Below are 16,353 nucleotides of genomic sequence, written 5' to 3' on the forward strand. Positions count from 1 at the left end.
CTTTCATTAAGTAATCGAATTTTGGCATCAACAAACGTAATCTGTCGACTCATCTTTCATCGAAATGGCGCGTCTTTCACCGCCTGATTTTTTTTGTAAGAGATAATGGTCGTCTGCTACGGTAGGTTGCATGCACGTTTAATGGCGCCTAGTTGTAATTTTTTTTCTTTAAATATTTCCATAATTAAGAAAAAATAGAAACAAACAAACTATAAAATCACGAACAAAGAGTGTGGTAGTGATACATCCGGTTTTATAAAGGGCGGAACTGTAAATTTTTTATGACTTACATCAGTGATCAAGATACCCTGGCTGTTGTGGACTTTGACCGCCCATTTCTTTTTCTCAACTGTTTTGGTTCAAAACACGTTCTAAAACAAAAACAGTGCCAAGACCATTTACCACTAATACTCGAAAACACTAGACGACCTTGATTCTCGTGAAAAATCGTGCTATTTTAGCCACTCGGGCATGTGCACCCGGATGCCATGACTTTCAACAAGATGGCCGATGCCAATCACCACGTATTTATAAACAAGATCACAGTGAATTATTATTTTTTTTTTTTGTATTATTTGTTTTCGTTTTATTCATTTACTGGGCCTTTAAAAAAAAAGACAATGAAAACAAACAAAAAAAAAAGCCATGAAAAATACGAAGATGGAAAAAGTTTTGGGAACAAAAACAATGAAGAGGCAAAAGAAAATGGAGGAAAAGAGATGCAAAAAAAGATGGAAGATGCGAGAGAACGTCAACAGCCATTCATCAGATTTGTTTACTTTCTTTTTGTTTTCAACGGAATGCAGGCCATTATCAACATGGAGGAAGAATGAACACGTTACGTTATTACAACGATCCAGCACAATTCCCGTTACCAAAACAACTTCTTTTTTTAGATGCCGGAAATTCGATTCGTAAATAACAAATTAACTTTTTTTTTCGTTTTACTTTTCATCCCCAGATATTCAATTTCCCGAAGTATTTAAAAAATAAAAACTGTAAGAAAATGAAACTTATAAGGCAGGGGGGGAAAAAGATACGATTTAAGTAAGCCACTTTTGCAATGTTTTCGATTTTTTTTGTTTTTGGAAGGCAATTGTTGCATTCGTCCAGGCACAACATGACAGACTTTTAGAATAAAGGCTTCTTTTTTTCTAGAGGAAAAAAAAGGTAAAGAAAAGGGAAACAAAAGGTCTAGCAAGGGGAAATATGACGAGGGATTATAAACAATAGCAAAGATAACAAATGATGGATTGTGTGTGTATGTGTAGGGGAGGTGAGACAATAGAGATAAAGACCAAAAAGAGATTGAAAAAAAAAAAATTCACATCATTATTGATTGGTTTAAGGCATAATATAATATGTTCACACCAGTTCGAATGTGTAACTTAACGTCCTTCTCCTTTTTATCTCTTCTCCAGTGTGATTTAATTCTTTTTTTGCAGGGAGGGCTAGCGCTGGCACCCAGAGCATTTTCGAAGAAAAAAAAGGCCGTTTTTTTATGTAAACAAAACTACATGGAAGCTTTTTTTCTCCAGAAAAAAATCAATTGTCTCCCCGTTTAGAAATTTTTTTTTTGACCCCCCCCCCCCCTTGTCTAGTCCCATCCGTTTGCGCCGGGATGAATTTATGAAGAAGAGGCACATCTCTTCTCAAAACCCGGGGAGGAGCAGAAGAAAAATAAAGGCGTGGAAATAAGAAAACAAATAAACAAACCCACAAAGAAAAAAAAATAAAACGTTCAACAACAAGACGAGACAAAACACAAACGGCCTGTGGTGTGTGTGGCGTGCCGTTTTCAGTTGAAAGAGTTTTACATGTTTTCAAACTGATCGACACGCCGTTTGGTGTTGCCCTTGCGGATCTCCCGCAGCGTCTTGTACTTGTCGCGGCCCTGCTTGACATTCTCTTTATGCAGCTTGTCCATAGCAGTTTCTTTCGTTTCGTCCTTGGTGCCGGCCAGATCTTTCTTCAACATCTATAATAAAACGCGGTTAAACTATTTTTTTTTTTAATTACACCAATCAAATTAAAATACCTTGAGTTGATTCTGGAGACGTTCGTTCTTTTCAGCCAACGTGAGGCGATCTTCGACCGGGTCGCGGATCGAATTAATGTCGCTCTCCGATATCAAATCTTTGCCGGCGCTGATGTCACCGTTCGGTGTGTCGTCATCTTCCTCATCCTCCCCTTCATCCTGTTTTTAAACAAAGATAAGATTAATATTTGGGAAAATTCAAAGCAAATAAAAGGTGGGGGGGGGACGAGTCTTTTATCGATAGCGCCATGACCGAGTGGAATGCTTAGGATAAAACATTTATTACGTGATCGCCTTCGTTGACGTGTTGATGCTGTGGGGTAGTCGTTGCAGCAATGAGGGCTGCGGCCGCCTCCTCTTGCCTCCTCCTAGCTTCTTCCACCTCTTCTTGAAGACGACGCGTTTCGTCGTCCTTGCGTTGAACTTCTTCGGCGATGCGCTGGACTTCCACCTGTTTGGCGCGGATCTCCTCCTCCAACTTGATCTTCTCGGCCATTTCCATCTCCTTGGCCTCTTCCAGCCGCTTCATCATGTTGTGGAGCTCCTTCTGAGACACTTCCAGCTCTTCCTTGGCCTTTTGCAGCTGGCGCAGTTGCTCCTCCAGACGGCGGATCGTCTCCTGGGCTTCGAGCAGCTCGCGCTGTCGGCGCTCCATCTCTTCCTGCATAGACTTGAGCCGGTCGGCGTACTCTTGTTGTTTGCGTTCCGCCATTTCGCGAGCTTGGATCTCGCGCTGCAACTTCTCGCGCTCCTTCATCTTCGAGCGACGCTCCTCCTGAGCTTGGGCCTTCATCTGCTGGACTTCGATCGTGTCCGGCTTGCGTCGGCGCATGTACAGCTCGTGGTTGCCCATGCACAGGGCCAAAATACGCTTGTTGATGCGCAGGCGGGGAGCGAAAAAGACGAAATCCGGCGCCTTCTTGTCGATCGGCTTGATAACAAATTTGCGATCATTGAACGAAATGTTGCGAATCTCCGACCAGGGGAATCCAATCTTTGGCGTCAATCTATTTTCAAAAAAATATGTTATTGAATAATGATTCAAATTGTAGGTGTGATGTAAAGTATTTACTTGTCATCTTTCTCGTAAATGTTGAGTCCCAGAGCGTCGACGCCGAGCCAGAGCTGCGTGCCCTTCTTGTTCTTGATCTCGAAATAGTTGACGCCGTACATTTCCAAATCCTGAGCCACTTTCAGGTATTCCATCATGGCATCTTCCCTGCAATAAAGAATTTTTTTTAAAGAAAAAATTATTCTTCAAGTTCCAACGTAACAAAAGAAAAAGTTAACGGTCTGCGACCGAGCGAATCGGTCCATGAGATCAGCTCGACTGACCACACGTATGTGGTTTATTTTTTTAGAAACGGGGGGACTAGTACACACACACACACACAGAAACATCTCCCTCGGCTCTTGTTTGGTTTCCGTACCTGAGCATTCCTCCGTGTTCCGCGTGCCAGGTGGAGATGCGCTCCTCCCACTGCTCCCTCGTCAGATTGTGCTGATCCATGACTCTACAAAAAAAAAAAAAAAAAAGAAGAAATAAATTGGATGACATTTGAATGGGTGTCTGGGTTAGGTGCAGTACCGTTGCGGAAGGAGACGGTCGTTGGCCAGGTAACCGGAAGAGTGGAGTTCCTTGTCATAGTCGCCGTATTTGGCCTGGACGGCGTACGAGGCCAACAGGACGGACGTCTCGGGCGGGCAATAAATGTCGTCCGTCAAAATGGCGTTCTTGACCTGCAGGTAAAACAGCCGCACCGTAATATCCTGGATCAGCTCTTCGGCCACATCTTCCGGATAAAACTTGGCCCGGAATTTAAACTGAAGTGGACTCTCTTTCTTGACATCTTGATTCAGCACCTGAGATATGCCAAAAGTTATTTAGCATCAAATTTTGTTTAAGTTATATACACGTATTGCAACAACAACAACCGGCGACCTATTTAAAACAGCAGTGTCGACATCAAGCGGATCTAAGGGCTTGTAAATACCACGGGGATAAGAGAGCCTACAAGAGCTGAAATTACATCTTTTCACTTATCTATCTAGGGTGTCTAGTGTTGTACTACACACTAAATAGCATCAGCGGCGGCAGCAATAGATCTGCTCTTTTTTATATCATTAAGTGTACCTGATCTTGGCAGTAACCTCTGCCCAAGATAAACCTGAAAACATCCTTGACATAATCGTTGGGCTGTTTACATAATTCGTTGAATAAAAGAAAATTTAATTGATTTTGCAGAGAAAAAGGAGGACGATAGTTTTAAGTTTCGTGCATAAATAAATAGTGTCAATATACCTTCTTGTTGAGCTTGAGCCAGGTAGAGTAGCTCTTGCTGTCCGTATACTGGAGTCCAAAGAACCAGATTTCGCGGAGACCGATCGTCTTGACAACTTGGTCAAACAGCTGCTTGCCCGTTGTCGTCGGCTGGATGGCAAATTCCAGCTCCGCGTCCATCGTCGTCACCCGAACATTGACCTAAATTCAAAAGTAGAAACAAAACGTTAAATAAAAAAAAGATCTTTTTAATATAAAAAGCTGTTGGAATTCATTCATTCGTGTCTAGGCGTTGAACGTGATCAGCGAACCGATCGTTTTTCTTTTCATTCTTTGAATTGGGAGACCCATTGTTTTGTGAACCGACTATAGTTTTAATCTTCTCTCTCCGACTTGGTAACCAAAGAAAGTCAAGTCTGTCAAGTCTGGCCTGTGTTTTCTATCTCTTATCGCCGGCGCCAGTCCGTTATGGAATGGCACGACGAAACCCACCAAGCCTTGTTCCATACGAGGTCCCCCAGAAAAGGAGCACTAAATTTATTAAACATTCACTATACCTTCTTCTTGTCGCTCATGATGAATTCAATCCCACAAAAGGAAAATTTTCAAACTGGTGGAATCACACAAAACACCGACACACACACACACACACAAGAAAACTGACGTGAAAATTGCTTTCAGTCTGTAACATAGACGAGTATCGGCGTGAGAGAAAAGCCGACAGGTGCCACACACATACACACACACACACCAATATCTAATGACTGCAGTTAGTAGACTGGCAAGCCGGGGTATATAGTCAAACCCCCGTCTGTATTTGGGTGGGTGCCCTACCCTTTGCGAGTGTGTGTGTGTATGGAAAAACCGTTCGTAGACCGCGGTTTGCCCAATTGAACAAGTCATCTCTTTCGTCTCCGGTGTTGGCGGTGACGCGCTAGAAAAGAAATTTCCGCCCTGCGTAATCGCTTTTCTCCCCCCCTCCACCCACCACTTTTTTTTATCGTGTAAAAATACTAGGTCTTTGGAAAGAATGTTCACTCGATTGAATCATCAAAGAAAATAATTGAGAAAAAACAGACGGATTTAGAGACACGCAATCGTGTGCTACCCGCATTTTGATTTGTGTGTTGAGAGAGAAATAACACAGGCGACCACTTGAACCACGCGATTTCAAAAGCTGAAGCAACAATTGCAATCCCACCTTCCACCCACTCTTTTTTCACAGCCTAAGAAACTGCGTATGCTAACAAGTCACGAGGTTTGCTAAGAAGGCCGTCACATGGCCCAAAGAGCTAAAATTGGCAGCATCTTACGTCACTATACACAACTCACCGATTTCGGCATGTTGGATGATGTTGTTTGCTCTTGGTTTTTTTGCTGCTTGTTCTCGTCGACGTCTGCCTCTTGTTTGGAGAGTCGGGGTCTTCTTCTGCAAACTCACGCTCGCGCGGACAACACGCACGGAAAACCTGGATTTGGAAAGAAAGACAACAGGAAGAAATTAATGTCAGAACAGAATGGGGCAGTGGTGGTACAAGAGTTTCAATGGCATATGGTCTACAAATAAAGCACACAGATGGCCAGCATGTGGGCACACAACTAGATTGATGGGGCTTTGGATTCTACGTATATGTAAGCTGTCAAAACCAGAGTGACTTCCAACACATCCTGTCTATTTGGCACAAATTACTATTCTTTTAGTCATACTTTTTACGACCGCGTCACAATCTGTAATAGGTTCTTCAAAAACCTTAGATTGTTTGCTTCAGAGTTAAAATTAAGGGAATTCAGAAGGTATTTGGCTTGGAATGCTACGAGATAGGAGAGGTGATGTCATGGCTGGCCCGTTCAGATCCCAAAGAGATGAGCATTCATTCAGACACCTATCTTTTGAGATAGCTATGAATGTCATTGATAGGATGTGGATGAAAATAAGGGAAGGGATAGCTTAAGGCAAGCACTCGAATCAGACGCCGAATCGTTTTTCGATTTTCACGATTCCCAATGGCGAATACACCAAACACCACTTAAGAAACACACACACCACGCCTATTGTTTGAACGGGCCACCTGATAAACAAACATCGAGTTCTTTTCGGCTTTCATGTGCGGAAAAAAGCTAGAAAAATGTTAAATAACTAAAACTGAATAGAATAAAATCGAAATAAGTACCTGTTGCGTTGACGTGAAAACCACTCTATTGGGGTGACCACTTTTAACGCACACTGGTGAAATCGGCGCGACGACCGTTGGCCCAGAAGAGATCCTCCCCTCTCGTACTCGTCAATATGGCTACCTCAACTTTTTTTAATTTTTTTTTTTCGTTTTTCAAAGACTTCGCTCCGCCCCCCTGGCGAGCAGAAGAAGCACTATTTTTTTGTGTAGAACTTGATGTGAAAATTTCCTGGAGAAATTCAATATTTTTAGATAATTTCATTTTATTATTACATGCAAGATTTGTTGATAAACAGGATGTAATAGGTCGATTGCTTCAAATTTGCGTGTAAATCATCAAAAGTTAATTACCGTGCGAACCCCTGATTAACCTTCATTAACTTTAAATTAAAAAAACGTACTTGTCTTCAGGAATGAATTCGTGCTTTAAGAATTGACCATAAAGTTTAATGGACATTGATGAAATAATACATCTACAATTGTTTAATGAAAAAAAAAAATGATAACATGAAATTAATAATCGATCAATAATACTAGTACATGCAATTGCCACCAGTTTGTTTTCCAAGCCAAAGCATTGTGATTTTCCCTTGTAATACCGGCGTGTTTAAATTTTACTTTATTAAACAATTCAGTTCGATAATTTCAATGGAGACTTTGTTGGAGCAGCAGAGAAGGTACCATGAAGAAAAAGAACGGATTGTTGATTCCATGGTGAAGGAAACCATCTTCAAAAAGACCACTCAGAGGGAGATAATCAACTCGGAACACCGGCAGAAAATCTTGCTTGATGTACGTAAACTTTAACTCTATGGGTTCCGTATAAATATTAATGCCACGTCTTCTTTATACAGAGGTATATGGAGAGCACAAGATTGTTGAAGGAAATCTACGAAGACAAGGACGGCCAGCGAAAAGAAGAAGTTGCCCTTCTCTCCGGACCCAACGAGTTTGTGGAATTCTACAACAGACTCAAACAGATCAAAGAGTTTTACAAAAAGCATCCCAATGAAGTATTTGTTTTTATCTACAAACATCAAATATTTCTAAAAATTGTTTTATTTCAGATTGCTGTTCCAATGTCCATGGAATTTGATGAATTTGCAAAGCAGAGAGAGAGCGGAGCTGACGAAACAAACAGTAAGTTAATTTTTTAAAGTAGTGTGCCTTGTAACAACACTAACTTATTCTGTACATTAGATTTGGTTGATTTCACTGATGAAGAGGGCTACGGAAAATACCTAGATCTCCATGAAAGCTACACCAGATACATCAATTTGAAAGGAATTCAAGTAAGATATTCTAAGCCTCTAAGAAATTCTAAAAGCAAATTTTACAGTGTTATGACCAAAAAAATACCTCTGTTTATAGAAAGTGGATTACATCAATTACCTGAACATATTCGACCGCCTGTTTGATATTCCTCGAGATAAAAAGAATGGCGAATACCGAAACTATCTTCAAGGCTTAGTAGATTATCTGGTTGATTACGTTGCACGCGTGAAACCAGTCATGGACCTTGACAATCTTTTCCGCGAAATCGAACAAGATTTCGAAAAAGACTATACAGCGGGGACGTTCCCCGGATGGCCGGTAGGATTCTAACTTACCATTATGCGATATAATCATTGAAATGCATTCATATTGTTTACGATATGCAGAAAGAGACTACGGGAAGTGCTTTGGCAAATACAGGTGCTCCGCTTGATGTATCAGCATTTTCATCTTGGGAGGAACTGGCCTCGTTAGGTCTCGATCGCTTGAAATCGGCCCTGATGGCTCTGGGTCTCAAGTGTGGCGGCACACTCGAAGACCGAGCCAAGCGACTTTTCAGTACAAAAGGCCTCCAGGTCGATGAAATTGATAAATCCCTCTTTGCAAAAGGCCAGGGTAAAAATCGAGGAACAACCGAGCAGGACAAAGAAGTCGAAAAACACAAGAAAATAGCACTTTTAGAAGCCCAAGTTTACAAGTAATTTTTAATTTTTTTTATACTAAAAATAGAATATTTATTCGAAAAATGTTTTATATTTAGACTCGTTGAAATCTTGTCCGAACCACGACATGCCACCAAAGAGAATGTTGAACGAAAACAGGCCCGGACAGACGGTGAACGAGAAGAAGAGGAGGAGGACGTTATCGAGGTATATAAATAGCTAAATCATTCATGCATGATGCACGTGATGTTAAAAATAACGCTTTGCAGGTTCCAGAGGATGAAGATGACGATGACGACGTCCCGTACAATCCAAAGAATTTGCCGCTCGGTTGGGATGGAAAGGTATTGACTTTCGATTACAGCAAATATTCTTTACGTTATCTAATTGATTCGTCTGTTATCTTAAGCCAATTCCGTATTGGTTGTACAAATTGCACGGCTTAAATATTAGCTACAACTGCGAGATTTGCGGCAACTACACATACAAAGGTCCAAAGGCGTTCCAGCGTCACTTTGCTGAATGGCGTCACGCCCACGGCATGCGATGCTTGGGTATTCCCAACACAGCTCACTTTGCCAATGTAACAAGGATCGAAGATGCCATTTCACGTAAGTTTATTTTATTTTATTTCTTCGTCTTTGTCTTATTTCTAAATTTTGAACCGCAGTGTGGACGAAATTGAGGAGTCAAAAGACGTCGGAACGTTTCGTCGCCGATCACGAAGAGGAATACGAAGACTCTATGGGCAACGTCATCCCCAAGAAAACATACGAAGATTTGCGCCGACAGGGTCTCTTGTAAAATGAAAATCGAATGGAACATGATTCTAAAACAACTCTGGCGCATTTTTACCTTCTCACCAGTTCCAATTTCAATACAGGTGTTCACATTTTTTTGAGTTAATATGATGCATTTTCAATGCTTATAGCCGCCGTTTGCATAAAGTCCTTTTTAAATTCTTCTTCTTATGTTCGCAGCTGTAAAGTGAATGGGACAATGCACTGCGATAAGGCCTGTTCCAGATCAATAATTTTACAGCTTGGGTTTTTTTTTACTGCAGCATTGAGCAAACATACAAATAATGCGTACTCACTTAACCCAGGACAAGAGTAGTATATTAAAGACTGATCCCGTCTGTGAGGGATCAACTGATATGAAAAGCAGGTGTTGATATGTAAATGCTGAAACCGAGAATCCGGTATCGTTAAGAATGCACGCGTGTAATGTAACGACGGTTTTCCCGAAGACTCACGCAAGACCTTTCGTTTCACCTTTTATATCACGCAGAAAAAAAAATTTAAAACAAGTAAAAGCTTTATTATTCTTTCATAGTTTTAAAATAATGCATAGGGATTTTAAAAAATATTCCCCTTTTCAAAAAAAAATAAGCAGATTAAAAAGAAACCCTAAAATGCTCTAAAGAATGATCCATAGAAGACCAAAGCAGTGCTCCCGCACGAACGCTCGTACTCTGTACACCTACGGGATGACGACATTCGGGTCACGACAGATATGGCCGATAAGAGATCATACCGTTATTGCTACATCATAAATCTGGGGCTACCTTAATGACGGTTGTAAACATAACACGTACAAAATCATTGTTTCAGCCATATGAGATATGAAATTTATATATTTCTTTTTTAGTTCGTCTCATTGCCACGAACAGAAAACGAAACTATTGAGCAAGAGAGTTTGGAATGAATGTTATCACAATTCGGCATTTGTTATTTTATCAGGATTAACTGAAGTTGACGTTGTGTAGATAATACGGTTTATAAGAATGAAACAACAGTGAACGATTGGCATTTTCAGACGCTACTTCTAATCGATAACATGAAGTCCTTCATCCTCTTGCTGGCTTTAGCTTTCTCGGCTACAGGTAAGCCTATTTGAACAGTTCAGTTAATTTCATTATGGTGTTTTAATAAAAATGCATTCGTAATAAAAATTGATTTAGCGCTACCCGCTCCAAATGATGGTCGCATTAATGGAGGGACGATGGCTAATCCTGGAGATATCCCTTTCATCGTTTCAATCACCGACAGCGATCGCCATTACTGCAACGGATTCATCTACAGTGCACGATGGATCATCACAACAGCTTCGTGTGTTGTTGGGTAAGAACAATCAAATGCTAATCTCTAGAACAATGTCTAATTCACTTATGCAGGAGAACTATATCTAAATTGAAAGTCATTGCCGGTCAAGTGAGTGGAATCAACCCAGATGTTAATGAGCAAAAAATTAGTGTCTACACCATCACTGCTTCGCCATTGTACAATAGCACGACCGGATATAACGACATTGCTCTCGTCAAGGTAATATTATGAAGCTATACAATAAAATGCTGTAAGTATTATTTTTAAACAACTGCTGTGTCAATTTATTATAGCTTACAGCAGACATTGTTTTTGACTATGTCAATGTGGATTTCATCGGATACAATGAGGCAGATGGTAGTCTGACAGCGACAGCCATGGGATGGGGAGCCACAGTTGTACGTGTAGCTATGTTCAAACATTTCTCATTATTTTATCAAACGTTTTCTTAAAATGGCGGAAATAGGACGGAGGACTTGAAACCGTCAATCTTCGCTACGGTGAAGTTGATTTAGTAATTGTGACTTCAACAGACCTATGTGGAGCTTACGACACCACCCAATTCAATTTTGCAACCATGCTTTGCACTATTGCTACCACTACAACTGGCACAAGTAAGTCGAATTTCGAATCTGCAAATGACGTTTGAATCCAGGAAAAGACATATATGAAAATTATTCATCCTTCCATAAAGTTCCTGCTGGTTCTCCTTGTCAATATGATGAGGGATCTCCACTTGTTCAAATGTTTGGCACTGTACCAACCGCTGTGGGAATTTTGTCCAAAACGGATGGATGCGCGTCGGACGCTCATGGCGTTTACATCCGCGTATCCGTCTACTATTCATGGATAGCAAACACGGCTGGTCCGCAGCCAATCAGACCGACACCCCCACCTGCACCGTTCGATGTGTAAACAGGTAAACTTGAAACGCATTTGTTGGTCCTGAAATTCGTGTATTTTAGTAACTACCATGCCGTTCATTTATGACTGGGTAAAGCCAATGTCTTCTTATCTTCGTTGTTCATTCTTATACGTATAGTTACAAATAAATAGCATCGCTTGTGTGACCTACACACGCAAAAACAACACGAATTTAAATTGCAGAATTTTTATTGAACCTCGTGTCATCCGCTGTAGCCTAGATATGATGGCGAGAACAATCTACACATTCAATCTTTCCAATACGTTTTGCGCAAAAGTGCAAAGAAAGCTAAAACACGGAAGCCGACAATCAATCCGCACAAACCAATGATATCGCGATAATAAAAGTCCTGTAAGAAATGCGAAGGTTAGAGAATTAAATTAATATGCAAAAATCAGATAAGTACCGGATTATAATCGTAATCTTTCAAGATGTCCTCCCCGATGCAAACGCTATCAGGGCAGGCGGTATCGTTGAACTGAACACCAACCCATTGATTGATGGAAAGCGCTTCGTTACCGTACATGAACCAAGACAGGTAACGCATCCAATCGAGATAAGCTGGAACGGCGCTGTTTTGAATATAAAACCCACCAATGTACAACAATGGAGTCACGAGGGGAGTGACTGAATTAATGGCATTCTCCGTTGAACTGATTAAACACGAAACGAAATAGCCTATTTAAAGAATAATATAAATCAATCATCACACATTTCGAGCAATTGATTTTACCAAAGGACGTGACTGCGTTCGTGACGAGGATCATAATTCCACACGCAATGAAAAATCGATCGGCCAACACGTTCAATCCGATAGCGTGATAGGTAATCAAAGTAAAGATGAAAGGGAATATAAAATCAGCTGGCAGATCGGCCAGCGTTTTGCACAGGAAATAGACATCAGTGCGATACATTTTCATACGATGTTCACGCAGAACTATGGGTATTTCGTTCGTGATTACCTTAGACAAACATTCAGACACTAAAACATTCGTAATTTTTCGTTTTACAAAGGACTTACGGTTACAACTCCGTAGATGTGTATGAACGTAGCATTGCTAAGGAGTATCAAGATGCCTCCTTGAATGTTCCGAATGCTCACGTATTGTAGGACGTGTCCTTGAAAGATGAGAGCAACCATGGCTGCAATACACTGCCGAACGAAAAATGTTCACGTGAAATGAGGGAATGAAGGATTGACATCACAACTTACGATCGTTTGAAACATTTTAACTTTCAACGTTGTCGGCTCACGGACCACGGAGATGAGAGATCGCCAAAGGACGGCCTTAAACTGGGCAAACCAGGAGACTTTGTAAAGAGAATTCTGCACATTACTTCCAGTAAGTTCATTGGTTTCACGATTTATCTGACGTGAATTGATTTTAGCTGTTGCCAAGACAAGACGATTGGCTTCTGAAGATTCGAAAGCATCGCAAATCTCGTTGATCTTCTTCTTAGATTCGACTTCCTCGCCCGGCACAGTAGCCAACGTCTGAATGTAGAAATCGGCTGGATTGTAATTAGACGGGCAAGGCAAACCTCGGCTTAAGAAAAAGGACTTGGCATCGGATACAGGACCGAAGAAAGCCGTCCTTCCTTCTGCCATCAAGAAAATGCGATCAAAGAGATCAAAAACATCGGACGAAGGTTGATGGATGCTGCACACCACCGTCTTCCCAGTTAGCGCAATCTTTTTCAACACCTGTTGATTGAAAATCTGAAATAGTTGATCAAATGTCTTACAGCAGGTAGATACTTGAATGATGTTGTTGGCCATGAAAGAATCTAATCCTGACGTGGGTTCATCGCAGAATATCAACGAAGGGTTAGTCAGTGTCTATATAAAAAAATTCTATCAATTGTGAGCTAGAGTTAATGCAAATTATTAATCAAACCTCTGATGCAAATGCAAGACGTTTCCTCTCACCACCCGAGATGCCTTTGATCCCTGTTACTGCATGTCCAATGACCGTGTCCGCACATTTAGCCAATCCTAACTCTTGAATAGCTTCGTTAACACGTTTCATCCGCTCATCATAACTGAAGCTTCCATCCATCCGGAGCAAAGCCTGCAATTAAAAGGTTAATTAACTCTTTTGCTCCTCTTTTTTAATCAAATCAATCTACCTGAAATTTCAAATGTTCTTTGACTGTTAGAGTCGGAATAAACAAATCGTTTTGCTGGACGTATCCAGAGTGTCTGGCCAGCATGTCGATGTCAACTGCTTCGCCATTGAGATGTCTTTGACCCGTGATCTTCAGTTTGCCCGTGTTCCTGAATGTCAGGCAATTGAGGAGGGTCGTCTTCCCAGCTCCACTTGCTCCCATGAGTGCAAGAAACTCGCCTGGTCCAACGCATCCACTAACTTTAATAAATTTAAATTCATTTCAATTTGTATTACGTAAAAAGACGTTATTTTATGTGAATACCGTTCTTGAGGATTTTCTTAGGAACTTGGGGTGAACGAGTGAAGCAGCTGGCCCGTTTTTCTTCTGCATAAACTTCAATGTTGCTCCATGAATACGTCACAGGTAGAGATTTAAACGAAGGAAACGTTGAATAGCCATGCCCGGCTCTCGTGCTCGAGCCCAAATCGGACTGTTTATACAATAAATTGATTATTATTCGTCAATAGTGCGACATTGGGTGTTATTTTGTGATGTACTCGAAGAATGTTTAGCTGTTGAACGACCGTTAACTTACCAGCTCCGTGCCAAATCCAAGATTGACAAACGTGGCTTGATGAGCCACCGAAATATCCTCCTAAAATTACAAACGAAAAGAAAAACAAATGAGCTCACGAAAAGGTTGTTTAACTTGTTAATAATAAACCCTTTCGATGATTTACCATTGTAAAGTTGTGTTTTTAGTAAGATACTAAGGCTCTCTTTTGTCGCCGACCTATTCAAAACGCACTTTGGAATAACAATGGAAAGAACGAGAAAAAAAGCTGCTGTCGCATTACACCGAAATCGTTTTTAGTATTTCATGTTACGGCTAACATATGGGTTGGCAAAAGTCTAGATGGGAGCGCTAGATAACACATTACGAAAAGAAGGATAGCGAAAACAATATACAAAATGCGAGTCAAGCTAAAAGCAGGTACAGCTGTGCGACTGACTGCGACAAGTGCGTTCCACAACGAGTCGGCATCATCACGGACTGACGTTCACTCAAGCTCAAAGAAGGGATTCAATTACTATCAATGTCAAAACCATTCCGATTGAGCTCCTCATTTTTTGTAATATTGAAACCTATACGTGTGTTGCAAAAGGATGTATACAATCAACATAGTGAATGAAATGTTCCATTTCTTTTTTCAAGGATTTGATTCGCAAATGGCTGGAAATTCCCAGCTGCATATGTGATCGTTCCACCTTTCGTAGCGGATCGTCATGCAATCCTCGTTTCCATTGCTGTCATCGGGTTGGCCGGTACCCCAATTTGCATGGCCCGGGTATAAGGGAGCGCCGGTGCTCTCTCAAACCCAGTATCCTTCGTTCGGCCAGTCAGTCAATGAAGTCCAGAAAATGCCGTCTAAACAAAAAATCAAATGATGCTGATGACAATCCATATGAATCAATCGATTATATACCATAGCCCCAAGCGGCGTGAATGGCTTGTTCTTCGGGATAACTTTCAAGCGTGAGTAGCTGCATGCCGTTGCTAGAACAGAATCCATACTGATCCGAACGAGTTCTCTACGTTTAACAAAAAACAAAACAAATGACAGTCGATGTACGAATGGGAAAATACGTTAATTCAAAATATACCAAGGAGAACACTGCGCAATAGCACTACACTTCGTTGAAAATGCGTCCGCATTGGGTTTCCAATCCCAAATTAAACGGGCAATCCACAGCCTAGAACATTTTTTTTGAAACTAGACTACATTGAAGTTAAACGATAAATGAAATACCTTTTGAATCTTGAGTTGGACTTTGGCGGACGTCTTTTTGAATCGCAATAAAGCTGTTGATTGGCTCGAGTAAATGGCCTGAGGCAAATCTTTCTTTTGTACTTCGAAGATCTTCTGATTGTCCGCACGAAGAATGGGAGCGTCTTCGTTGCTCCCATCGTGAATCTGAATAAAACCCTTTGTTATGTTTTGAAAGCACAAAAATTTAATGTTAATGTTACAGTCAGAACATCGTGAGCTTCTCCGATGTTTCCATTCACGACCGTGAAAACTAAAATGCGATTGTCTTGCGTTTGGATGTGCCAAACGCAATCGTTTTCTAAATGAGCATCTATCATAATTGCATCATCAACGAACACCTGTCCACCGCAAGCTTTGACAAAGTATCAAATTAAATTCAAAGGTATGCAACCATGCTGGAAGTTCACGCGTTCGACTTACCGGGAAGACGAGGATTGCCTTGAATGCTGGAACTGATTAAAGCCAAAACAATTAAAATCGTAATGCTCACCATGTTCAGAGTAGCTGAACAATCCAATGGAAGCGGAAAGACGTCGAGATTTAGGATTTCGTATGTCATTGATGTGTCCTTATATTAAGTCTTTGGCTATGCTCATTATCACGCAAAACAACATGGCAAAACAAATAGTGCGTCTTAGATTTTGGCCACACGTTCTAATCAGCATATAATGCCAGTTCAATAAGTATACGCAGTTTGTTTCATTACACTCAAAACGTTTTGAATCGGGATGATTATCACGCATATACACATCCCTTGAGGTGATGAGTCACCCAACACGAGTGTCCAACACAGTGTTTATTAACTGATAAACGGTATGAACACAAAGGTTAAAATCATCAACATAAGATGATTGTTTTATAACCAACGTTCAAACCTTTGGATGCACTTGTCTTAACTCGATTGTTTTCATAATTACGTCAATGTTTTCTTTCAAAGATAACAACGAGA

General features: G+C 40.9%; 5 protein-coding genes across 7 annotated transcripts; 2 read left to right on the forward strand and 3 right to left on the reverse strand.

Annotated features, from left to right (window-relative positions):
- Window positions 1-751: 751 nt before the first annotated feature.
- On the reverse strand, window positions 752-6,644 carry LOC130686125 (moesin/ezrin/radixin homolog 1-like). Of its 3 annotated transcripts, XM_057509416.1 has the most exons (9): window positions 6,491-6,644; window positions 5,652-5,788; window positions 4,341-4,520; window positions 3,627-3,901; window positions 3,469-3,552; window positions 3,111-3,257; window positions 2,325-3,045; window positions 2,039-2,197; window positions 752-1,978 (listed from the first exon to the last, which is right to left on the reverse strand). In XM_057509416.1, the coding sequence occupies exons 2-9, from the start codon at window positions 5,661-5,663 to the stop codon at window positions 1,814-1,816; spliced, it is 1,743 nt and encodes a 580-aa protein (XP_057365399.1). In that variant the 5' UTR covers window positions 5,664-5,788; window positions 6,491-6,644; the 3' UTR covers window positions 752-1,813. The 3 variants fall into 3 exon arrangements, with proteins under 3 accessions (XP_057365399.1, XP_059350234.1, XP_057365398.1); XM_059494251.1 differs by lacking the exons at window positions 5,652-5,788; window positions 6,491-6,644 and adding an exon at window positions 4,877-5,028 and having other exon boundaries at window positions 2,039-2,185; window positions 2,316-3,045; XM_057509415.2 differs by lacking the exons at window positions 5,652-5,788; window positions 6,491-6,644 and adding an exon at window positions 4,877-5,026.
- Window positions 6,645-7,051: 407 nt separating this feature from the next.
- LOC130686126 (splicing factor 3A subunit 3-like) lies at window positions 7,052-9,326 on the forward strand. Its single transcript, XM_057509418.1, has 10 exons — window positions 7,052-7,285; window positions 7,348-7,506; window positions 7,561-7,633; window positions 7,694-7,785; window positions 7,865-8,086; window positions 8,155-8,465; window positions 8,529-8,637; window positions 8,700-8,774; window positions 8,840-9,041; window positions 9,101-9,326. The coding sequence occupies exons 1-10, from the start codon at window positions 7,142-7,144 to the stop codon at window positions 9,232-9,234; spliced, it is 1,521 nt and encodes a 506-aa protein (XP_057365401.1). The 5' UTR covers window positions 7,052-7,141; the 3' UTR covers window positions 9,235-9,326.
- Window positions 9,327-10,177: 851 nt separating this feature from the next.
- Window positions 10,178-11,624, forward strand: LOC130686060 (uncharacterized). The gene is made up of 6 exons (XM_057509352.2): window positions 10,178-10,315; window positions 10,394-10,553; window positions 10,607-10,754; window positions 10,829-10,933; window positions 11,002-11,149; window positions 11,230-11,624. Exons 1-6 carry the CDS (start codon window positions 10,270-10,272, stop codon window positions 11,448-11,450), a joined length of 828 nt encoding a protein of 275 aa, XP_057365335.1. The 5' UTR covers window positions 10,178-10,269; the 3' UTR covers window positions 11,451-11,624.
- Window positions 11,597-14,744, reverse strand: LOC130686058 (protein white-like). Its single transcript, XM_057509351.2, has 11 exons — window positions 14,313-14,744; window positions 14,168-14,227; window positions 13,894-14,062; window positions 13,591-13,829; window positions 13,359-13,532; window positions 13,220-13,300; window positions 12,674-13,165; window positions 12,482-12,613; window positions 12,194-12,422; window positions 11,867-12,138; window positions 11,597-11,809 (listed from the first exon to the last, which is right to left on the reverse strand). Exons 1-11 carry the CDS (start codon window positions 14,313-14,315, stop codon window positions 11,708-11,710), a joined length of 1,953 nt encoding a protein of 650 aa, XP_057365334.1. The 5' UTR covers window positions 14,316-14,744; the 3' UTR covers window positions 11,597-11,707.
- On the reverse strand, window positions 14,688-15,943 carry LOC130686061 (uncharacterized). Its single transcript, XM_057509353.1, has 6 exons — window positions 15,825-15,943; window positions 15,605-15,756; window positions 15,384-15,548; window positions 15,238-15,327; window positions 15,060-15,165; window positions 14,688-15,001 (listed from the first exon to the last, which is right to left on the reverse strand). Exons 1-4 carry the CDS (start codon window positions 15,895-15,897, stop codon window positions 15,262-15,264), a joined length of 456 nt encoding a protein of 151 aa, XP_057365336.1. The 5' UTR covers window positions 15,898-15,943; the 3' UTR covers window positions 14,688-15,001; window positions 15,060-15,165; window positions 15,238-15,261.
- Between the last annotated feature and the right edge of the window lie 410 nt (window positions 15,944-16,353).

The sequence above is a fragment of the Daphnia carinata genome, chromosome 2, assembly GCF_022539665.2.
Source record: "Daphnia carinata strain CSIRO-1 chromosome 2, CSIRO_AGI_Dcar_HiC_V3, whole genome shotgun sequence".
NCBI lineage: Eukaryota > Metazoa > Arthropoda > Branchiopoda > Diplostraca > Daphniidae > Daphnia > Daphnia carinata.

Excerpts from the sequence above, each read along its gene's own strand:
- LOC130686126 (XM_057509418.1), top strand. The coding sequence starts at position 7,142 with ATGGAGACTTTGTTGGAGCAGCAGAGAAGGTACCATGAAGAAAAAGAA. Across the intron at positions 7,286-7,347 it reads GGCAGAAAATCTTGCTTGAT|AGGTATATGGAGAGCACAAG; the intron begins GTACGTAAACTT and ends TTCTTTATACAG. Across the intron at positions 9,042-9,100 it reads GATCGAAGATGCCATTTCAC|TGTGGACGAAATTGAGGAGT; the intron begins GTAAGTTTATTT and ends TTTGAACCGCAG.
- LOC130686060 (XM_057509352.2), top strand. The coding sequence starts at position 10,270 with ATGAAGTCCTTCATCCTCTTGCTGGCTTTAGCTTTCTCGGCTACAG. Across the intron at positions 10,554-10,606 it reads ACAGCTTCGTGTGTTGTTGG|GAGAACTATATCTAAATTGA; the intron begins GTAAGAACAATC and ends TCACTTATGCAG. Across the intron at positions 10,755-10,828 it reads ACGACATTGCTCTCGTCAAG|CTTACAGCAGACATTGTTTT; the intron begins GTAATATTATGA and ends AATTTATTATAG.
- LOC130686061 (XM_057509353.1), bottom strand. The coding sequence starts at position 15,897 with ATGGTGAGCATTACGATTTTAATTGTTTTGGCTTTAATCAGTTCCAGC. Across the intron at positions 15,757-15,824 it reads AGGCAATCCTCGTCTTCCCG|CTTGCGGTGGACAGGTGTTC; the intron begins GTAAGTCGAACG and ends ACTTTGTCAAAG. Across the intron at positions 15,328-15,383 it reads TCCAACTCAAGATTCAAAAG|GCTGTGGATTGCCCGTTTAA; the intron begins GTATTTCATTTA and ends AAAATGTTCTAG.
- LOC130686125 (XM_057509415.2), bottom strand. Across the intron at positions 3,553-3,626 it reads GACCGTCTCCTTCCGCAACG|AGTCATGGATCAGCACAATC; the intron begins GTACTGCACCTA and ends TTTTTTTTGTAG. Across the intron at positions 3,258-3,468 it reads GAACACGGAGGAATGCTCAG|GGAAGATGCCATGATGGAAT; the intron begins GTACGGAAACCA and ends TCTTTATTGCAG.
- LOC130686058 (XM_057509351.2), bottom strand. Across the intron at positions 13,830-13,893 it reads TAAGAAAATCCTCAAGAACG|TTAGTGGATGCGTTGGACCA; the intron begins GTATTCACATAA and ends AATTTATTAAAG. Across the intron at positions 13,301-13,358 it reads GTCTTGCATTTGCATCAGAG|ACACTGACTAACCCTTCGTT; the intron begins GTTTGATTAATA and ends TTTTTTATATAG.